The sequence below is a fragment of the Panicum hallii genome, chromosome 3 (genome assembly GCF_002211085.1).
Source record: "Panicum hallii strain FIL2 chromosome 3, PHallii_v3.1, whole genome shotgun sequence".
NCBI lineage: Eukaryota > Viridiplantae > Streptophyta > Magnoliopsida > Poales > Poaceae > Panicum > Panicum hallii.
In genome coordinates this window covers 25,360,276-25,383,444 of record NC_038044.1, presented here as the reverse complement: position 1 = coordinate 25,383,444, position 23,169 = coordinate 25,360,276, and the positions used below count along the sequence as shown (strand labels likewise).

Genomic DNA, 23,169 nt, shown 5'->3' with positions numbered 1-23,169 from the left:
TGGGGTCCAGGGTTGTCTAGCTGCTTAGCCTGGTTCCGTACCCTAAGCCTACACACCCTGCCCCCCAAGGGTGGGTGTCGTCGTACCTTGACCATGGACCCGGAGGACGGGATCCCTTTTAATTCTCGAATGTAGGTCCTAGTGCTCTGGCTTGCTACGCAACTTAGGCGGCCTTCGCTGGCAGACTGAGAACCCGTGGGGACGTCTACTAAACGTCGATCCTAAGTCGTGTGCAGGACCTCGGTTTTATGGCAGCTAGTCCCGTCCTATCGCGACTACCTCCCAGGGGGCCACGGGACCTCGGTGTGCCCAACAGCACTTTGTAGATCGACAATCAAGAAAACAGCTAAGTTTTTTGCAAAAAAGTAGACATACGGAATACTTAAACGCATTACTGAAAATGTGCACAACAATATAAAGTTATCTTATAATAACAGAAGTTGTATTACAAAAGAGATAACTAAAAAGATACTGGCACTACTGCCCTGGCGGTCCGGAGGCGCTCCCACCTTCTGCAGGTTCAGGACGGCGCCGGAGGCGTGATGCAACCATTCCCGCTGCCTCCAGGACTCCTTCCCGCGCGGCGGCCGCCGTTGCCCGGATGGGTCCGACCAAAACTGGAGTCAGCTGGATGGAGGGGTCATGGCTCCGGAAGCTGGTGAGGATGTATTCAGCCACTTCCCGAGCAACTATTCGCCCCTCCATCTCCAGGAGGTCCTGCATCTCGGCCTCCGCGTCCTGAAGCCGCCTGGCAGTGGTGTCCAGCAGTTGGAGTGCGGCACCAAACGGAGAAGGGGCCTCCGGCACTCGAATGGGGTTGGCTCCGAGCTCCTCTAGTAGAGGGTTCACCGCGCTGACCCATCTCGTTAACCGGCCGGTGCCGGCTCGCTACTCTACCAAGAGTCCCTCCACCTTGGCCTTCCTCTCCTGGAGCGCTGCCTCGCGTTCCTGGAGCCTCCGGTTCCCGGCTGCCAGCTCCTCCTCCACGGCCTCTTCCCGCTTCTGGAGCTCCTGCAGCCGGGCCACCTCCTCTGCTTCTCGGGCGGCCAGCTCTTCTTCTTTCTTTGCTGCCGCCGCCGCCTGATCCGCGAGGGCGGCCTGTTGCGCCTCGGCCGTGGCAAACGCCTCCCTCACCGCGTCTGCCAGCTCCCGGGCGGCCCGCTCCCTGTTCGCCGCCGCCTCCTTCAGCCTCTCCACGGCGATCAGCCCCTGGAGAGCCTCCGCTTCCCGCCGTGTGGCCGCCATCTCCCGCTGGTGCGCTGCTGCCTCTCGGTCGCGCGCCTGCTCTAGCTCCTCCCGCAGGAGCTCGCGCCCCGCCACGAGTTCGGCGCGCTCCTCGGCGTAGCGGGCGGAGACAGAGTTGATGCGGCCCCCCAGGCGGACCTCCCAGTCGATGAGCCGCTGGCGCTCCGCCTCCAGCTTCCCCCACTCCCGGCGCATGCCAGCCTCTAGCTCCTGTTGAGCTTGCTGGCATTTGGCTATGAGCCGGGGGAGAGGGACCTCCGCTGTGCTCGGGAGGAGGCGCCTTCCCAGCACCACCACCGGTTCCTCCTCCTCTGCTGGAGGGGCGGCGCTGCTGGCAACTTCGGCGACTTCCGGTGCCGCTCTCTCTACTGGCCCCGGTGCCGCCGCCTCTGTCGCCTCCGGTACAGCCACCTCCGGAGCGGCGACCTCCACCGCCTCCGCTGCCTCTGGCGCTGCAGCCTCCACCGTGGCAGCGGCCCCCTCTGCTGCTAGCTCAGCAGGAGAGGGCCCGACCTCGACTCCCGGCGCTATCGCCGGCGCCTCGGTCGTTGCAGCGGACCTGGTGTCCTCCTCCTGGGGGGCGGCTTCGGGTTGTGGCGGTGAGGCGGCCTCTGGCTCCGGGCCCACGGGTCCGGAGGTTTCTGGAGCTGTCTCAGGCGGGGGCCCTGCTGGGGTCGGCGTCGGGCCTCCCGGCGCTAGCTGGGGGCCGGCTCCCCCAGTTGGTACGTCTGGGGATTGCGGCCTGCCGAATCACCGGTATAGTTAAGGACCAGAATCCAAGAGGGATAGTGAAGGCGTAGTCGTACCACTCCCACCTGCACCGTGCCGCTCGGGGGAGTTTCCTCCCTGTCGAGGACCCCCCGGACCCTTGGTGGGGGTCCCCGCCCTTCGAAGCTTCGGGCGGCGGCGACGGGGACTGTGGCCTGATCTCGGACGGTGGTGGTGTTGTCTCTTCCCGCCGTTCTGGCGGTGGAGGCGGAGGAGTCTGTTGTCTCGGGGCAGGCCGGTGTTGCGGTGGAGGAGGTGCAGCCCTGCTCTGCTCCTCCGCTCCCGCGGTCTTCTGGCGCTTGGGCGCCGGCTCCCCGACCAAGGAGCCATCGCCTCGCTGGAGCCTCCGGGATTTGCTCCCTTCGGGTTGGCAGCTCCGGGCCGGTGCTGGCTCCTGGGCCTCACCGCGTCCTTCTGCCGGGGCAGCCCCGGCGTGGCCCTTCTGCCGGTGCTCTGGCACCGGCGCCTTCTCTTTCCCTTTCCCGCTGGGGGCTGGACCTCTGGGTCCCGGCCCCCCGGGACTGCCGCTGGAACGTTGCTGGCGGTCCGGCGTGGTGCTAGAGATCTGAAGCCCGCGGTTGGGATCGCCCCCCAGTTGCCGGACCGCCAGGCCGCCCTCGTCCAGGGTCGGCATCGATGCCAGGACCGATGACCGCAGTGCCTGGTCCTCGCACAGGGCCTTCACTCCGCCCGGATCGCCGCCTCCAGCTCCACCCTGGTGAAGTCGCCGCCGGGCCCGCGCGCGATCCTACAGCAGTCGTTTAGCCCCGTGTACACGTAGGCCATCCGGGACCGCTGCTGCAAGGGGGCGATTCGCCGCTTCAGGAAGTCGCCCAGCACCATCATGGAAGTCAGGCCGCTCCTAGCCAGCTTCTTGATCTGGCTCAGTACCGGGTCGAGCTCCACCGGTATCGTTGGCCTGGCCTTCCACGTCCCCCGATCGCTCTGGGGACCCTCTGCCGGCAGTTCCAGGCGGTCATGGCGGTCGGTTACCGCGATGACCCAGCCTTCACGCCAGTCCTCCCACTTGGAGCTGGGGAAGGCGGCGATGTAGGCGCCCGCCATCCCGTGCCGGAGCTGGAAGTAATACGCGCCAATCTCGCCGCGCTTCTTCCCGGTCCCAACCAGGGAGTAGAAGTGTTTGAAGATGGTGGTGCAGGGGCGCACCCCCACGAACATCTCCATGAAGTGGGCGAAGACCGCCGCGAGGAGAACGGAGTGGGGGCTGAGATGGTGAAGTTGGAGGCCAAACTCCTCCAGGAGCAGGAGGAAGAAGGAGGAGATCGGAGGAACCAACCCGCACATAATGTACGAATTGAAGAGGATGAACTCCCCCGCGGCAAGGTCGCGGAGGGGAATCTCGCCGGCCCTGACCTTCCCGGCGTTCGCCGGCGCGGTCCACCCCAGAAGGCGCCGCACCGCGTCCAACTGTTCCTGGCTCTGGAAGCAGCGCGGGAAAGGAAGCGAGGCCATGATGATTTTTGGAGTGGATTGCGGAGGAGCAAGGAAGAGAGAAGAGCCGGGCGCAAGGAAGCCAATAGCGAGAAGGGATGCGGAGACGAAGGGGCGCTACGGCGTCCGTTGTTGGCAAGAGCGAAAAGGTAGCCGTTCCCTTCGGCGCATACCTTTTATGCAAAAGGCTGCTCCCACCTTAGCGTCCTGCGGCGACCGAGGAGAAGTCGAGCGGTCGCCAGCGCCGCCTTCCCCTTCCCTCACACTCTATGACCAGTGGGCTCGGGCCCACCAGTCATTGGCGTGGGTGTTGGAGGGTCGTGGGAAGGGCAGAATCCGAACCGCCCGAGCCGCGCGACGGGCTCGAATAAGACAAGAATCTGAACCGTCTGACGCGCACAGTGCGCGCGGAGGACGGGCCCCTCGGGGATCCCGCTACGGGCGAAAGGACATCCATGCCCTTGCCCGGCGGGAACGAGCTGTCCACCCGGCGCGGTGCTGGGATTTGGCCCCACCTGCGGGTTCATCCCTCTCCCAAGGTGGGCCCGGGGGCCACTGTCGGTACATACAGATAGGGGTACCCCCCGCTAGGGTGTCCAGGCCTTCAGCTTCCCATAATCCATACTCCCCCTCGCCTCTAGGCCACGTGGCATACGGCCTCCGGGCCTGACAGCTGGGACCGCGGTCTCCGGACCCTCCCCCGAGCTCCATGAGGCCCGGGGTCTCTGCACACCCAGGTGGGCGGGAGAGCTCTCGGGTAGCCCCTGCGGACCCGGCCTCCCCTGGGAGGTCCGGGGGCGCCACGTGTGATGACCGGACCATCACAGGCCAGCCCACTCCGACCGGCCTCGGGGGCCCCGGGCCCCCCTTCCCCGGGAAGGGGTCCGGTGCCGCCATGTGTTGCCCAGCGGGAGGAGCGGGGCTGGCCCCGCCGCGTGCCTGCGGCCAGAGGCCCCTTGCGGGTCGCCTCCCCACCTACCAGGATTTAATGCGGTAGCTGAGTCGGGCGCGCCAAAGTCAAAAGGTGCGGCCTGCCACTGACACACGGGGCAGGTAGGCTGACACCACGGTAAGCCCGCCTGTTCTGAAGGCGGCGCATCACATCACCGTGCACAGTGCACGGACTGTGTACAGTCCCGTCACGGCGCTGCACGGGTGATGATGGCCTGTAATAGGCGAGCCACGGCGTGCGCTGTAACAGTGCATGCGCGACGGGTCAGCGCTGCTTCACCGCCTGACGGGAGGTTCCATCTCAACAGTGACAGCACGGCTACACTATTGTGCGGCGCTGACACCGGACACTGTGCAAGACAAGGCTGTACACGGCCATATCCTGGCTGTGGATACGCACATCAACTTCTCGATCGAGAGGACTACGGAGAGGAGCTCGAGGAGAAGACCTCCTTATCTCTCGTAGAACGGCCCCTGTTGGCCGGGCCCACCTGTCGGGGTCCCGCACAGTGTAAGCACTCCCCTTGAACTATAAAAGGGAGAGTGCACTCGTTAGAAGACAAGGCTCAGCAATCAGAAACACACAAGCTTGTGCTGCTTTCCATTCAGGCTCACGCGGCCAATACAACACCAAAGTGGACGTAGGGTATTATGCTCCGGCGGCCCGAACCACTCTAAAACCTTTGCGTCTTTCCTGTGTTCATCCGCATACCGATCGAGCGTTCCTTAATCCCCTCCAAACCCATCCTTAACTAGGATTAGGCGGGTGCTTTCCGCCACCCGGCTGGAGAATTCCTCCGACAAAATGTATCGGCTGACAGCTGTTACGCAGAAACATCATAGACTCAAAAAAACGGATGCTTAGAGGCTGAGTTGATAGCCGACGCTGAGTCATAGCTGCAGAGATGTATTAGCTAAGCAGCAGATACACATGAACTAACAAGGATCCTTATACGAAAAGGACCTTAAGGGAACGACAATCAAGACAAGGACAATGTCTTGAGGGCAGGGATATGAGCACTCGGGTGATAGGATTAACTAATTGTCACACATCTCTATTTAAAACATACATCCTATGATTACTTTTTAGCTATATCACATGCATACAATATAAGGTTCAATAAAGCACTCATTCCCTAATATTTAACCTAGATCACGAATCAAGACTTTCAATTCAAGAGCACAACATAAAACTTGTAGATGTTCACTGATTTGAAATAAAGAAAGCTTTGGAAATTTTACAAAGGACACCCTAGAATTTTCTAAAATGAAGCAATTAAGTCCCTGGTCGGGAAAAACAAAGAACGGAAAGATAACGACAATATTCCGGCCAACGGAGTCGTCGGCACTAAGAAGATGCAGTGAATCAGGGCAAACCTTGGGGTAACTTTGGTTGTGGAGAAGAGAATGGGCGGAAAGTGAATTCCCGCAATGAACAGAATCGGCGATAAGATGAGCTTGACGATGACGAGATTCCGTGGGTGACGAAGAAGCTTGCCGGGGATTGTAGTGGGTAGAGAATGGCCGAAGAGGTAATCCCCGCGGTGATTTGTGGTGATGGCGGTTGGTTGAGCGATCAACGAGGGTAGGAACTGTTGGATGTCGTGGATCATGGGACGAGACGATGGAGCCGAATGGGTTCGCTATACCGACTTCTCCGCGAACCTCAGGGTTTCCTTGCTCATGGCTAAGCCTCCACTGTTCACGCGCGTGTGCTGCAGAAACACGGTCGGCACACTCGCGTAGCCTCCTGCAAGATCGCCGTGCCTGGTCGCATCTCCTGTGTGCTGCTCCCGTTTCGACCTCTGCATGGGTGGAGGGAGCTCGTCGGGTCTGGCTACTCCGTGGCTCCTCCGAGCTCGTTACGCCCAGCCGTCGCCTTCGCTCCGCAACTTCTCCTTCCGACTTGCCGTGCCATAACCGCTCCTCCGCCTCTGTGAGAGCCGTGATCTTTCTGCGTCAGGCCACATGTCCTCCACAAGCAGCTCATAGTGCCGCCTGACCTCATCCGCTGCTTTCTCCTCAATGGCCTCCGACGTCTTCCACGCGCGGCTCCGCTGCTCCCGTGCGAATCCGTTCGCAGCCGCCGCACTGCAGCTCCTCCCGCACCGCGCGTGACTTCCCCGCATACCGACTCGGTCGCGGCCTGAGCTCGCCCAGCGGAGACACCGCCATGCGCTGCATGCCGTTCCCTGCATGTTGTCGCCCTGCACAGCCCTTCCTACTGCCGGACTCGCGCTCGCCTCGGCCTTGCCGCGTCGCAGGTCCCTCCGCGGCCGTCCTTGCCCAGTTACTGCCGTGCGCGGCCTCGTTGCCCTCCGTGCGGGTCTGTCCTGAGCCGCTACGCCTCACCTCCATCTGCGCACGCCCGAACCGCGCGCGTCCTTGGCCCGCATCGCGCTGCTGCTCACGCGTCTGAATCCGCCCTGCGCGCCACTGCTCGCTCCGGGCCGTTCGCCTCCGCTCGGGTCCTGCTCCTGCGCTCACACGCCTACGTCGCCTGCATCTGCGCCGTGCTTGCTCCAGCCTTGCCGTGTCATTCCCACGCATCCATGCTCCAGCGCCCACTCTGCTCCGCCGCGCACGTGTTGCTCTACCCGTGCGCCCGCATCACCAGCCTCCATTCCTGCCGCTCGTTCGGGCCGCCACTAGCCGTGCCTGCCAATCACCGCGCCGCCGCCGGGTGCCTGCACTCCACTCTTGGGCTCGCACGTTTGCGCTGTCGCCTGCGCCCGCATCTGCCGCACCCTCGCCGGCTCCCTGTATCCGTGCTCCAACCGAGCCGCCCTGCATTGCCGGTTTCCCCCGCCTGGCTCATCCCGCGCGCCTCCACGCTTGCTCGCGCCACCTGGGCCTGCTCCTGCCCCGGCCGAGCCACTCGCGCGCGCGCCGTCAACCGCGCCTCCAGCGCCCTCCGCGCGCGCTCCGCCCACCTGCGTGCCGAGCCGCCGGCTCGCTTCCGCGCAGCACTTGCGCCACCCAGCCGTCGCTCTGCCTGCGCGCCGAGCCGGGCTGCCGCCGCGCTCGCGCTGCTCGCCTGCTCGTGCCACGCAGCGCCCGCGCCAGCGCGCTCCCACGCACCCGAGCCGCTCTGCTCGCCCGGGGATGGAGCGCCCAGCTGCTGCCTGAGTGCTACCTGCTGAGGAAAGGAAACAGGGAGAGAGGAAGGAAAAGAAGGAGTTGGATTGAGCTGCCGCCAGTGGGGATAGAAAAAGGATAGAGACGCCTGGGAGAAAAGAAACAGAGGAGAAGGATGAATAGATTTCCCCAAGGACTTATGCGCAATTTCAGAAAATTGCAGGGACCTTTCTGTAAAGCAAAATTTCCCATCAATCCAAAACCCGAATGAAGAAATGCCCAAAACGAAAGTTGGAGAGTTTTTCAAACTCTACAACATTGCTTTAGGCTCAAGTTCAAAAACTCAAAACTTATAGCTTTACACGTGAATTTTTGAACAAAAGTTGGATTTGAATTACTTTTGTCCTAAAGAGTGGAATTTTATAAAATTCAGGACCTAAATGCAAGCATTTATGACACGTCATGATGACGGGATAGACTCGTCATAATGGTTGGATAGACATGTCATGATGACTTGCACCTTTTACACTTTAGTACTGAGTAACTTTAAAAATTACTTTTGTAATTCAAATACTTGCATAAAAGGACTTGTACTTTTATAAAATTACATAAACATCCTTATTTTTTTACCATTTTACCCAAACTTTTACACAATTCAACACGTACATTTCAAATGCAACTTTCGGACAAATGCATAATTTTTACAGGGGATAAAGTAATAAAAACATGTTTGTAAAACCACCCTTCACTTATTTTGAAGTTAACTCCTATCCATCTACATTTTGCAAAAACAACCCTAGGTTTTTCTGTAATTACAAAAATACCCTTTTTACTTGCACTTTAAATTTTCAAAAGCTTCACACAAACACACATGAGCTTTATACTAACAAACACATATTTCACACTAACAAAATATATATCTAGCATTACAGGTACATGAACTGTCACACTATAGGAGTTATTTTAAAGTAAGGATGCACCCCGCAGCACGTGCATAATAGACGAATAGATCGGCATAAGAGCAACTTGCATAGATTCAATGAACATGTGATCCGCAAGCTGGTAAGATGTCAATATCGTCTCCAAATTAATTTGCGGCTCCTTAGCTTGCTACATGCATGGCTATATACTTTTTGACTATATTTCGTATTCGTATTTAATAAGTTTCCATTTGAATAAATTTTAAAAACAGTTGTTAACTTATACTACACTCTAACTTACAGTTAAAAAATACCTTATTTTGATTCGAACTTTAATGGTCCGAAATAAGCAGTGGAACGTGGATCTGCCATGTGATATTTTGAAAGCCTACTCTCATAGGATGTGCAAAAATGTAGCATGCATTTATCACTATTAGTTTCAGACCAACATGCGAGGAGTAATATTACATATAGCGTCCACGGTCCATGGAAGCAATCTAGCACCTAACGGATAAATTTGAAGATAGCATCAATCTTTCCTTATTTCTTTTGTGAGAGGAATTCCAACGCATGAAGCACCAATGAGTACAGGTACTCCACCTTCCTGTTGTGCACCTGAACTGATCCTGGAGTAACAGCGCCGCTGGAGATAAGAAAACACATAAGAAAACACAAATTAACTTTGTTGTCACTGTCTGATGTTAGGAAACCAAAAACACTAAGTGGGAAAGTTGTAAAAATAGCTTTCCTACTCCTGGTGCCTGTAAAATGAGTGAATGAACGACACTCTATTCATGAGCCAAGTCTCAGTACTGTTCAAAAATGCATATTTCTAAGTGTTCTTTTGTTTGTAAAATGACTGGTTGGCCTTGCTGCTTCCTTTCCGTGTTCGAGTTTCCATGTTCCTCATTTTATACTTTAAGTTATTTTCTTACATGATTCAATACCTCAGTATGTTGTAAGCTCAAAGGTAACACAGTTACATCATTGATTCATTGTTAATCTTAAATGCTTTAATCATTACTTGAGTTGGGATTCTTTTAAGCTTACTATTTTTCAACTTGTGTGGTGCAAACTTTCCAGCCCTGCCTTTGTTTGTCTAATTTCTGTGTATGTTTTTCCTGCGCACATTTACAGGTGATATGCTCAAAATATGGCATAATAGTTGAAAGTTCATCTCAGTTTGACAGGAGAGCACTGAACTGTTTCGTCAACTATTATTTGAACATTGATGTTTTCCCTAACAAGGTTCTATTTTTTATTTGCACTGGAATTAAACCTTCAGGTGCAACTTTGCTTCCTATGTGCTGACCGTACCTGTTGATTATTGTTGTTAGGAAACACAAACTGGTTGCCGAAAGGAATTGTTCACCTGCCATGAACTTGATACTTTAACTGATATCACCAGCTGTCCATCCAGCAAGATGGGAAAAGTACTTGTAGATGTACTTCAGGTAGTGGTTTATTTGTTTGTATGCACAAGTTGTAGTTTCTTTCTCAAACATTTATGTGCAATATTGCAGGACATTCCAGGTAGTAATATCCTAGCTGATGGTGTATTAATTGATGAGAAGAGCGCCGTTCTTTTTCTAGCTTTCCTATCTTCACATCTGACTATTGACAAAAGATTGGTAATATTTTTTTTGTCAATCTCAAATTTCTTATCCTTCCTTGTGTTAAAGTCCTGGTCAGCATGTGTAAAGCATTTTCTTTGGTTTATATAGGATCGCCTAAAGAATTTGATCAATAGGAGGTTGGACTACGAGAGCCTGGAGACTAAGATTTCAGCAAGATATAGATCTGGAGGAAAGAATGATGTGAAGTACCAACCCCCTCAGGAAGATAACAAAGATGGCTCATGTACCAACCATGGTTTTTTCTTTATCAATTCTTCACTTTGCAAATTTCTGCTGCTGAATGAAATAATATTAAAATATTATACTGCGTAGCTGTACACAATACTGTTTTTCTATGAATTCCCATGGTTCAACCATATTAGCTATGCTGGTAACACTATTTTCTTCAATCCGGTGAAATTCATCTTATTTTTTTCCTAGAGTGGGCTGCAACTATTATTCAGACTCAGGCGAGAAGTCTTATTGCAAAGAATAAATATTGCAAGCGTAAGGAGGCAATATTTATCCTGCAAGGTGCTATGAAGGCATGGTCAGCCACTACCTTGAAAAGGAACTGTTGTCCACTATCGCTGCCACTACCCCTTGGCAAGCACATGGTACTTCCTCCCTATTAATTCTTCATGATTTATGCTTTAATTTCTCCCCTGTGACATTATTGGCATACATTTCTTTTCAGAAAACTACAACAGATATTTCATTTGCATAATTGAGAGGAATAGATTTGTGCAGATGAGAAAATCTGCTATTATAATTCAGCAGGTCGTAAGGGTTTGGATTAGAGGAAGAAAAAGGCTCGAGAACAATGAGCCCATTGAAAGATATGAGTTCCCAGAAGGTAAAACTCCATCCAATACTAGTAGCATTGCTCCTTCCCCTCAGGAGCATTGCACTGGTGACGATAAAACCATAGCTTCAGCCACTCCATGGCAGCACTGCGACCATGTGGATACATTGAAAGCTTCTGTTGCTGCTCATATTCTTAGTTTTGATGGCATGGACAGTCTATGTTCAACTGCTCCACAGCAGCTTAGCAACAAACAGAGCAACTCTATAACTTCTGCCACTCAACCATGCAAAAGTGAGCATGAATCTATACTTCATCCCAGTTCTCCATTGGGTATGTTTGAGAGTAGCTGTAGAAGTACAGCTAGATCTCAGTTGTGTGAAGTTGAGACGTCCAACGTAATTTCCGTATGTAAGCTTATGAGTGAGGATAATATGGACAATGGCACTAATATTTCTTCTCAAGTATTCTTAGAGCACCAACAGCTTGTATCTACCTGGATTGATTTACCTATTTGCAAGGAATCAGTGGCTGCTCAGAGGATACAATCTGCATATAGAAGATTCTTGAATAGAAACTTAAGGATAACTGCTGCAATTAAAATCCAGAGCCATTGGCGGTGCTATTCAGTACGCAAGTGCTTCACAAAGCAAGTTCAGGCTATTGTAGGAATCCAGACCTCAATAAGATTGTCCTTGTACCGTCAGGCTTGTCAGCGCAACCAACTCTCTGCAGTACGGATTCAGCAAGTTGTCAGAGGATGGTTAGCTAGAAAGAGACTCTTAGGTTAGTATACATCTTACATCTAACATATATTTTTATTACATATTGACGGGTGTTATGGCTGGGTGCGCCTATAGAACTATGGATGTAGAGGCCACGCCGGGATATGTTTCTTATTGCATTTCTAAATATTATTGACTATTATTACTTATACAGGTTCTTCTTTGCTGCTAACCTACACAAGATTTTGTGTACTTGACCAAAGTCAACAGATAAATTGTCATCAAAGCCTTGAGTTGAAGATTGTGCTGCATTCAGTCATAAGGCTACAAAGATGGTGGAGGAAGTTCCTGTTTCATCGGTCTGTCCGAACATCTGTGATCTCAATTCAGTCTTTTGTCCGTGGCTGGTTGGCTCGGAAAAAACTAAATCGAGTATGTGTGCTATTTTGTTAGTTGCTTCTACATTGGGTAGTATCATAAGTGTGAAAAGAGTTAACCTGATAAATCCATTTGCAGAGATGGTGGCGAAAGGTTTTGTTCCTTGAATCAAGGACGCAAGCTGTGACTATTATCCAGACTCATTTCCGCTGTTGGGTCGCACGACAAGATGCTATTAAAACTAGGAACTGTATTACTACAATACAGGTCCTATAAAAATTCAGATGATGTCTGGTTTTGTACAGTTCTAGTTGTTAATTGGATATACGCAAATCAAACTTGATTTCATACTTGATATATTTTTTTTGTAGAGATGGTGGAGAAAGGTTTTGTTCCTTAAATTGAGGAGGCGAGCTGTGATTGTTATCCAGGCTCATTTCCGTAGTTGGGTAGCATGACAAGGTGCTTTTAGAACTAGAAAAAGCATTACTGCAATACAGGCACAATAGGGAGGCAGATGATGTCTGATTTCTCTATGCTTCTTTTTGTTAGTTGGAATTATGAAAATCAACATTTCGATTCATTTCATGCATCTATTCAGATTCTGAATGTGTCAAACATGATTTCATTAAGCAAAAGATCCTTTCATAGCATAAACAATCGTACCTAGGATGGTGCATTATTTTCATTGACATCCAATATAACTGATTGTTGCAGTCATTTGTCAAAGCCTACCTTGTGTCGAAATCTTCAAAGCAAGAAGTTGCTCATATAAGATCAAGACTGTAGAAGTCTTCTGCAAAAGTTGATGATAGTATGCGCCTGATCAACAGACTGGCGGCTGCACTGTCGCAGCTCCGTCAGTCTAGGAGCAAACACAGAATTATACAAAGTTGCACTACATTGAGTAAATGCAACCTTATGCTCCCGTTTCAAACTTTTCTCCAATCTAGATTCATCATAGGACATTAGATTGTGATATCATAATCCCAGTTCTGTCTCAGTTGAGCTATTACTTTGTCAGTCTAAGCACTTTTGTTTAAGAGCTAAGATGATACATACTTATATGTTCTGTTTCTCCTACAGGTACGGCTACAGAATATTCAAAGAAATGCTGCGAGACACTAGTCACTGCTGGAGCCGTAGATATATTGCTGAACAAAATCCACTCGCTGAACCGTGTGATTCCTGACCAGGAAATCTTGAAGCAAGTGTTCCTTACTCTCAGGAACATTGCACGCTATCCAGATCTTAGACAGGTGTTTGTCAACACTCCAGAATCTGCTGAAAACATCTTCCAGGAATTACTAAGGTATCTATATGTACTATCCATTCTTCTTCACATATTGTATTATATGTTCTCCAAACAGAGACTTAGCTGAAGACAGCGTCTCCCTGTCAACCTTACTCTTTTATGGGTGGTCTGTTCTATAAAAGTCAGTCTTTCTTGTTTCATGGCTGCATATCCCAATCATTGATTTTGAACATACTAGATTGTGAATGGAGATGGCTTTGAATTTGGTTGTTTGTGAGCATTATATGCTTATATATATACCTTTAGCTGTGTAATCGGGCATGCATTCTTATCCTGGGATGATGTGCCCAGGAACAAAGCAGCTGCGTTCTTCATCGCGTCTGATATTCTGAAGAAGTTATGTGAATCCAAGGAAGGCCATGAAACCGCCCGGGCGCTGCATCACCACATCAAAATGCTGCGAGTTCTGGTGCAAGACCTGGAAAAGAAGGTGGAACTCGACAAGAGGTGAATGCAACAAACCCTTTGAAACATTCGATTTCCATTTGTGCTAGTTTTGATTGCCCCAGACTGCTGATGCTTTGATCCAGTGAACGGGCTTATTGTTTCTGCAAGGAATGGCCGCACTGGAGCTGTGAAGGAGAACAATCTACGGCGGCTTCGGGAGGCTGCCACGCTCCATCATCTCCTCACTTGTGATGTTTAACGCGTCGGTGATATAGCTAGCTGTACGGCCATTTGGTCCTACAAGGTTTTCCTGTTATTCAGTAATTGGAAGTTGGCGATGGTGTAAGTGTCAAAAATCTTGTGGGTAGCCCGGAGCTTGTAGTTTGGGCTATGGTGCAAATTCTATTGCAGGCTTTGTTGTGTGATACTGTGATTGTTTTGTTGGCAAGTGTGAGAAGCATCGGCTTGATGTATTGGGTTAACTGCCTTATGTTCTGTGTAGCAGGTAGGAGAATCATCAGCTTATTCATGTGCTGCGCTCCCTTTCAAGTTGCCATTTTCAAAATAAAAATATCGTTATCAAATTTAAATACGACCTCAACACTATAAAATCCGAAATTTGTCAGAGCGCATGGAATGAAGGACCAATACTGAGTTTTGAGGCATGCAGTTTCAAGACAGTAGACCACGCCAGCAACTTACCCAGCAGACTCGACAAAATGCTAGTTTATTGAATCAGAATGAATCACTTGACAATGTCGTCCCGGTACATATAAAAGGGCAAGTCCGTCAACAAATCTTGCCCTGTTAACATTACACTTGGGGCTGATACCATACCTACATAACAGCACAACGAACTATTGTACATGTACACCCGCTAGCTAGGCCTAAGTCATAACTTACAGGTTTACAGCCAACCCTGCTAATGAAGCTGCCACTGAGGTTACAACAATTAGAAGAATCACACTCTGGATGCCCACAAATCAATCCGTTCATCCGCTGGATTCCAGATTGATCGGCTGCATTAGGTGAGCAGCTGACCTTCGCCTTCGCTTGCCATCAGGGGTCAGCCTGATAGCTGTCTTGACTGGAATCTTGCCATTTTTATGCGCTGGTTTCTTCGGGGGCTCCCGTTGCGCCAGGGAGGACTCACCACCTTGGCCAGGATTTTGCAGTGGGGACTTCCCTCTCTTCCGTGCAAAGCGTGCTTCCATTTCTGGCCTCCGGTTGGGACCGATGAGCTTTACATGGAATGGATTCTCAGCTGTGTGACACACCAGCTCATTCGTGGCTTGTCCTTTGTCCAGATCAACACTTCTGCCGTTCACCTGGAACAATAATGTGGCTTAGAAATGCTCAGGATTCGCCAGATTAAATGATACTGGAAGGGGTAAGGGGGTTACCAGCTGGAGCAGGGCAGAGAATGTTCGTGCAACCTCATACTTTGGTCTGCCACTAACAATCTCACTAAAAGATGCAATCCCCATATTGTCTGTACTTGATGAAAGCGTGTCAAGGATTTGCTCTCCATATGAACCAATATCAAAAGGTGGATTTTTATCCTGAGAAGACATAGGATGCATGAGGAGTAAGTGCTAAACAAATTTGTATATGGGGAATGGTAGGCAGTTCAAGCCAGGAACAAACCTGCTCTTCCAAAGCATGCTCAATTCTTTCTTTCCACGTCGAAACTCGAGCATCCATCTCACTCTGCTGTTCAATCTCAGCTATGCTGGCAAGGAGAGCATTCTGTATAAAGAGTTATCTGTCAGTTTTCAAAACGAGGAGCAAAGATAAATTCAGGACACAGCTCACAATTAGAAAGTTCTCAATTGTAATTTGGTTTTTGGAAATCAGCAGTGAAAGTGAACTTTCTAACCACAAAAGCCATGAAGCATCACCTCCACATGTGCTCTCAATCGAAATTTGGTTTTTCGAAATAAGCAGTGAAAGTGAACTTTCTAACCATATAAGCCATGAAGCATCACCTCCACATGTGCTTTTGCGCATGCCGGAGGCTGGGTGGGTGGGGTTGGACTGTACAATATAGCTCAGTTGGTAGGGATTTGCTCTGATCTTTCATTGTACTTCTGGTTCAGCTGTATAATAGACTGGGCAGCAATGTTACAAGGATCATCTATATGGGAGGCACAGTAACATATGGCCAAGATGACATATTGGTCATCTACATTAACCAGTGCATGCATGAAAGGTGAGAACACACTAAAGGGAAACATGTGGTGATGTGACAAAGGCCTGGTTGGTTTTGTATAAGTGTGAGGTGGGCTTAAAAGCATGGGGCCTACTTATAAATAAAGAATCAGAAAATCCCCAACGACCCTTCCATCTTCTTCTCCGCTCCTCCAACCACGGTGCTCTTTCCCCCCCCCCCTCCCCCTTTTTTTCTCACGGACAATGCTGGCCATGCCATATCAATCAAGCTCACATTCACCTGAACTCCCTCCTACAGCCTCAAATTATCCCCACAGCCCTCAAAATCTTATCAAATCGATAATTTTTTTCTCTTGGCAGATGCAGCTCAGTCCAGCCAGATTCTGCGGCTAAGTCAAAAACAAGGGACCCATGGTGAATCATGTCTTCTTCACCTCCACATCTGGCTGCGAGGAGGTACATAGGATGACCACACCATGCCATGCCGCCATTGCCAGCACAGGTGAGGCGACGCTTCTTACCTGAGCCCGGACTCGATGATCCTCCAGCGACCGGTCCTTATGATGTGATGCATCTTCCTCGGACTCAACAAGCCTCAAGCTATCTGTTCCGACTCGCAGCAAAACAAGAGATCTCTGTACTTTGCTCGTTGTTTATTCCATAAGTTTGGACCTCAAGCTTGTTATCCATCCACAAGTTTTTTGGCTAAAGATCGACCCTGTAACGTTTTAGGTCGACCTCAAGTAAGCCACATTGTGCTTAAGACCGGTGTTTTTCCATGCTACGGCTGCCCTAAATATACCGGCAATATAATATTTTGTTGAACACAGTTAGCACCAATATAGCAACATATTTGTGCATGGGAATTTACTAATCATAACCAATTCTTTCAGATGCTTTGTTACAGAAACTTGGTTGTAAAGTCCAAAATTATGTAATACAACGATGGCTGAGAGGATAACCATATAAAGAACTGTTATCCAATACAGGAACAAGCTTTACCCTAGTGCATTTGGACTCCTGAAATATTGACTTGAATGGCACCAAGATGCGCAAATATATGTCCAAAAGAATTTGAAAGAGATCGAGAGGCATAGATGTGTGGAACACAGAACCATTAGCAGTACTATCAAGACTTACCAGATGAGACCGACACAAATCGTCTAGGCTTTCATGTGTATCCATATTCTCCTGTGAAACTTGAGTCCCGTTAGGAGGTTCTTCCTTTCTCTGAACAGATGTAAAATAAACATGTAACATTACCAAAATGCTGAACTGACCAAAGCAACCAGCAAACTAAAGTATAAAAATAAATAAACCTCAGAAGGACATGTTGGACTCTCAATAGCAACACCAATGTCGCCGCATATTGGACTATCTGAATCATCAGGATCATCAAAACCAACACCAATATCGGGTCCAATGTCATAGTTTGAATCTCCAAACACATCGGGATTTCCTTGCTCTCCATATTCAAATGACCTCATAAGCTGCACGTTGGATAGTTAACAAAAAGATAAATAAGTCACAATGATCGGACATGCGTGACTGATTTGTACACATGAGAAACGATGCTGAGTACCATTTCATATGGAGGGGGTGATTGGGAAGCATGAATTTCCTCCTGCTGAGATTGTTGTGCTTCAAAAGACATTGCATGTTCAGGTACAATGACACCATCCATCTTTGCCATAGGAAATAAAGATGTCAGAGTTTTCCTTTTTGCAGTGCCGATAACCTGCCGTGCAGAACCTTTAACTGTTCCAAAACAAATCAGGAAAAATAGTTCAATACAAAAGTCATCAAAATAGTTTTATAAGGCACTAATCGAATAGATATGTCGATATGTCCACAACAGCTTCCAGTACCTCTCCTGTAAGGTTTAATCTTCAGGTTGCCAGGTTCATAGGGATTCAAAGGCTTCCATGGATCCTCATCATCAGAATCCTCCCCAACAGGATCACCAGGATCGTCTAAATCATCTGGGTCAGGTGGTATGTAATCACCTGGAAAGTCATGGTCAACAGGATCAGACCATCCGTTGCCACATGCATTGGTATTATCTTCAGTTTTATTTGCATTTGATTGGCCAGGATTCTCCTGAGTTGGATCTAGATCTTCTTGGACTTTTCCAGGGGCCGATTTACGACCTGTGCCCCCTGATCTTCCATTTGGGGAAGTGAACACACTGGGTCGGTTTTTAGAAGGCACTGAGCTGCCTTGATGAGCCAAATTATTTTCTTTACCAGAACATTTTCCTTGCAGAAATTCAAAAACAGCTGGCGCATCACATGGATCCAGCAGAAGGAAATCTCCGTAAAAATCACATGTTGCCAACTGTAATGCACAAATAACTACGCTATTTCAGTATGAAGTAAATAATGGCCAGTTTTGCAGTTGCAATAAAGGGGATATAAATAAAGTTTACCAAATACGAGTCTAGCTCACTCGCTTCGCTATCCAAACAATCTCCTTCGAACACCAGCAGATTTGCTGGTGGCCTCACATTTTTTCTTTGTAAATCATCTCGATCGACATTGTTATCCAGAGAGATCCTTGCTTCCACTGATAAATTTTAACCAGAAAAAACAAGGTTCTTAGCTCCACGTCATTTCAAAGTAAGCAGCTGATTCTGTGAAGGGTCCACTGACCTGGGACATCATCTAACCCCATAAATACATCATCTTCTTCATTGGATATCGTGCTGGCGTCATTTTCGTTACCATGGGCTGAGCCATTTTCATGCTGATCCTGCCTGGTATAGTTAAAATGCTTTAGACTATTTGTAGCTCACAAGAAAAGATTAGTATATGATGTGTTGGAGAAATTCCCAAGGCATGACATTGATCTAGGCAGCCATAGGAACAACCCCTCTACATACCATGACAACTTGATGAATCAGAAGTATTTTCTCCTAGCAGTTCTACATGCTGAGAATCATCAAGATTTTTATCAGAGCATGCAGTATTTTTTCCACAAGTGTTCCAAATATGTACTCAATTGAAGGCTGTGAAGCTGGTAAGGCAAGATGAGGTGCCTATCCACTGCATTGACTCTTAGGTGTCTGTGGCATACATTAGGCAATGAGTTATTACATCCTTTCTAGGAGGGGGACGGACAGGACTTGAGAGGCAGCAAAAGAGGATGAACTGGTGGTGAGATGAAGAGTAGTAGTAGCAGCGTTAAAGCAAAGGATGTGACGATGCCTGTGCTGATGTGGGAAGGGACAAGGATGGCTGCAGTGAAAAACAGAAGAAAAAGAAAAGGGTAGATGAAATGAGAGGATTTACGAGGCCCACATAAACCGATACGGTCCATTTGGCTGTTCGTGAACTAAGAAACGAGCCATTGGACTCACCCATCTGCCATTGCATCTTCGCTTTTTACCTTCTCATCTCTTCGGTCCTTTCTTCCCCATGAATTGCAGCAGCTGCAGCAGCAGCTACTGTATTATTTTCAACTCCAGAGGATGGTAATGAACTCTTTTGCAAGGAGGGACCCAATTACAGCAACACACATGTGATCCTCTCATCCCTTTCTCTCCATGTAACCATTAGGCGAGGCATCTACCTAACAGCGAACCACCACAATGCCAAAGCAACACCTAAGTGGTGCCTTAATAACAATGATTAGATTACTATCTTCCAAAAGTACAGAAAGGTATTCACTTAGCAATGTGTTGGGCATTATCCATCTTGAGTCCAGTTCAGGAGCCACACAGAAAGTTCGTAACAAAAACAAAACACCCTGCATGGTCGAGCAAATCCCAGGTGTTGCATGAAGAATGAAAGCAGGGCATCATCCAAAACAAGCAAACCTCACCGAGTTCCTATAAAGGGGAAACTGATCATATTTTAAACACTTTTAACATACAGTTAAAAATGCCTTATTTCGATTCGGACTTTAATGGTCCGAAACAAGCAGTGGAATGTGTATCTGCCATGTGACATTTTGAAAGCCTACACTTAGATGTGGCATGCATTTATCACTGTCAGTTTCAGGCCAACATGCGAGGAGTAATATTACATATAGTGTCCACGGTCCATGGAAGCAATCTAGCACATAACAAATAAATTTGAAGACAGCACCAATCTTTCCTTACTTCTTTTGTGAGAGGAATTCCAACGCATGAAGCACCAATGAGTACAGGTACTCCACCTTCCTACTGTACACTTGAATTGATCCCTGGAGTAACAGCGCCGCTGAAGATAAGAAAACACAAATTAAGAGGGCAGCTTTTGGACTTGCAAAAGAAATGAACTTTCTTCTAATACTAAACCCTTATTTGATTGCCATTTGTAAGAAGAACCCTTGGGTGAGAAAAACAACTGGATTCAACTAAAGGAAGCTGCTTTTCCCTGAAATTTTAACCGAAAGAAAGTAAAACACACAAATCAAACAATTCCACATGTCCCAACTATGCGGGTCCTCCATACACAACCAATTCAACCAAAAGTGTCAAAATTTCTACCGTCCCAATTCCCAGCTCTCCCAACCCCAACAGATAGCGCAACCCCTGAAAATGAACACCCCAAACAACAATCCGCAAGAAACCCCGGTCCTCGGCATCACCGTACCTTCGGCGAAGTTGACAGAGTGGGCCCCGTCCTCGCCCGTGACCTCGCCGGAGCAGATCTTGAACAGGTACTCCTCGAGTCTCTTAGCGACATCCACCTCCCAGTTCGATTCGGGGTCCCGGTTCGCCTGCAGAATGGGGAACCTCCCGCCGCTCGAGCCACCATCCCCGCCGCCGCCGCCGTCCATGCCTCCGCCCCCGAGCACGCGAGGCTACTAGGCGCAAGATAGCATCTTTCGCGGGATTGGGGCTCGAAACCCTAGGTTCCAGAAGCTTCCGGAAGGTTGGGCGTGGGACGAGGGCGCGCGAAATCGGAGGTGTGAAGGGGAAGGAGGAAGGGAAGAAGGGGCCTGGGGTTGGGAGGGCGTTAGGGCCTAGGGCCTAGGGTTGGCAGGTACTCGTCGAGCGCGGAGGCAGGCCAGCGACCTCATGCGGATGTGGAGCGAGGGGCCGGCGCCGGCGACGTCCTCCGCGGCCGCGATGCTGTCGAGGAGTCATGGGCGGAGAGCATGGTTTGGTGGGTGGGGAGGAAACGGCCTGAGGGGGAGGCGAGAGCGTCGTCGTCGAGGCGGGGGAGGGCGACGACAGCCCGAGCGCGCGCGGGGGGCGGGGGAGGGGGGGCGTGGGGGAGAGGGCGATGCCGGCGGCGAGCGCGTGGACGGCGGCGAGGCGTGAGCTGGAACTGCCCGGGGGAGCGTTGGGGAGGGCGGCGGCGGCGACGAGCGCGAGCTGGAACTGCTTCCGAACGGGGGATGAGGTGGGCAGACGCGGGGAAGAGGTGGGAAGACTCGCGGTTTTCTGATGTATCGGGGAAACGATTAGCATGCAGACTTACGGAGAGATTTTTTTCCAAACTTTTCTTTTCAGTTGTAGAGATATCCTTGCCCTATATGCATGTTTGCTATAGATATATAATTTTTATTCACTAAACTTTTATCAGTATAAATTCTTGTTTACTACTGTTATTAAGAATAAGTGTGCGTCGCACGTGCAATCTACTTTGTAAGGATTAGCAGCTCCACTCCACAAGGTAAATCCTAACAATCTTCAATGTTGAAAAAATTAACAGCATTGATAATATTTACCAGTAATACTAAAGCCAACAATCCATTTGGAGCTTGTTTGGAAGACATATTCCGTTTTTTCAGTTTCACTTGTTTTACACAGATTGAGATATTATGGTGTGAGATATTTCCTACGCTCAGTCTAATACGGACTAAAAATGGGTGACATTGTTTTTTTATTTCACCTACTTTAATAAAACTATTTTGAGATAAGCCATTCTATACCATCCCTTAAAAACAATTATATCATTTTTTTTGTTAATCCCTCTTTTCGAACTGAAGATCGGCGGACATGGGTGGTTTATTTTTATTGCTATTTGCAATCAAGTGCTAAATTTTTCTCTGGCGATACTGTGTAGTACCTCGAGGTTCCAATTTATAGATCGTTTTGATATTCCTAGACTAGAAATATCAAAAGGATATATAATTTGAGACGGATGGAGTAGTAGGATATAATCTTAGCGTCAATGCGTCATACCCGTAAAGATTGAAATAAATCATTTTATTTGTTTGCTTACAGTTAAGTTGCTCCCATTGTTTCTTTTCACTGAGCCGTATTTCCTAGAAGAAATAAAGCGATCATGGTTGAGAAAAGGGGATTCATGAAATCTTGCAAGCTTTTATTAAATATATAATCCTTCGTTGAGCAATAAACTTTGCAAGCATTAGTTTGTTGTAAAATTTATTCAAGATATAATCCTTTTTGAAGAATAATAATAATTCGATAACCCGATCCATGATTCTGACGGGCTCACCTCCGGCCCGTTGCGCGGGTCCGCGGGTCGTAGCCTGGTTGCCTCCCTAGTCCCCACACCAAACGGCCCAGCGCCCAGCCATGAGGCGGGCTTTTCTTATGAACTCACGGATGCTGCCCACGGTCGAGTTTTGACCGCATCACCGGCGGTGGTGCGGACCAAGACACGCACACATGTGGCGTGACGCCACCTTGGGTTACTCTTGTCTCTTGGGTCCAACCGAGATGCACTGCCACTGCGAGTGGTGAATAGGGCGCGAGAGACCTGCGTGCCCCCTCGCACCACGCCGAACGTGGTGACTCGCACCCCTTCCTTCACGGAGAGAGACTGTGGGTGAAGGCCCAATAAGCTCACAAGCTAGCTAGTTCGTGTCGCATCACGGCAAGCGCAGGAAAGCATGCTTGATCTCAAGGAAGGCTGCGCCCCCCCCCCCCCCCCCGGGTCGCCATCACCATACGTCAAACATCGCATTCAACCATGAACCAAAAAGTTTCAACAATATCCCCTAGTAAGTTGGAGAGCCAATCACAACCACTGACTATTTCTTTATCAAGGAAGAGAAAAGCACATACAATTTCATAGCAGCACACTACTAGTACTCTACTGATTTCCCCATCTCTTTTTTTTCCTCCCACGGCGCTAATTTTTCCATCTCTGGAATCAGGAAAATGTGTCGAACATACAGATTGAGCTAAATTTCCTTAGCTCCATAAATCAATCCTAGTACATCTTCTTAGGCGCCACTGCCACCGCCACGGCAGCTGCAGCAGCCGAAGTCTTCCCAGGGTGCTGGTGCACCTCCTTCTCCATCGGGTAGCAGTAATCCATGGCGAGCTCAACCTAAGTTGGAGGAATCTTTGTTATCGTTTTCGGCGGATTCACCGGCCGTCACTCTCTCTGCCCCCTTTAAATAGCACGCAACACTGGCGTGTAATTGGATGCAAGTTGCCACTCCAAGTTGC

At 49.4% G+C, this 23,169-nt stretch overlaps 2 protein-coding genes across 3 annotated transcripts; one reads left to right on the top strand and one right to left on the bottom strand.

The window, feature by feature from the left end:
- Window positions 1-642: 642 nt before the first annotated feature.
- On the top strand, window positions 643-14,054 carry LOC112885376. Its single transcript, XM_025951009.1, is given in 13 exon segments — window positions 643-816; window positions 9,552-9,662; window positions 9,752-9,868; window positions 9,938-10,045; window positions 10,139-10,286; window positions 10,472-10,609; window positions 10,612-10,647; window positions 10,728-11,621; window positions 12,051-12,205; window positions 12,656-12,845; window positions 13,025-13,250; window positions 13,545-13,700; window positions 13,784-14,054. Coding segments are annotated over 13 exon segments (2,562 nt in total). The 3' UTR covers window positions 13,893-14,054.
- Window positions 14,055-14,351: 297 nt separating this feature from the next.
- Window positions 14,352-21,168, bottom strand: LOC112885059 (condensin-2 complex subunit H2). 2 transcript variants are annotated; one of them, XM_025950736.1, is made up of 12 exons: window positions 20,390-21,168; window positions 19,915-20,014; window positions 19,171-19,242; window positions 18,464-18,567; window positions 18,241-18,377; window positions 17,681-18,149; window positions 17,395-17,570; window positions 17,132-17,302; window positions 16,953-17,042; window positions 15,288-15,389; window positions 15,044-15,202; window positions 14,352-14,968 (listed from the first exon to the last, which is right to left on the bottom strand). In XM_025950736.1, exons 1-12 carry the CDS (start codon window positions 20,574-20,576, stop codon window positions 14,633-14,635), a joined length of 2,103 nt encoding a protein of 700 aa, XP_025806521.1. In that variant the 5' UTR covers window positions 20,577-21,168; the 3' UTR covers window positions 14,352-14,632. The 2 variants fall into 2 exon arrangements, with proteins under 2 accessions (XP_025806521.1, XP_025806522.1); XM_025950737.1 differs by lacking the exon at window positions 19,171-19,242 and having other exon boundaries at window positions 20,390-20,598.
- Between the last annotated feature and the right edge of the window lie 2,001 nt (window positions 21,169-23,169).

Coding starts and splice junctions, on each gene's coding strand:
- LOC112885059 (XM_025950736.1), bottom strand. CDS start 20,576: ATGGACGGCGGCGGCGGCGGGGATGGTGGCTCGAGCGGCGGGAGGTTC. Junction 17,043..17,131: donor GTCCAACATGTCCTTCTGAG/GTTTATTTATTT, acceptor ACATCTGTTCAG/AGAAAGGAAGAACCTCCTAA. Junction 15,203..15,287: donor AGCATGCTTTGGAAGAGCAG/GTTTGTTCCTGG, acceptor ATGTCTTCTCAG/GATAAAAATCCACCTTTTGA.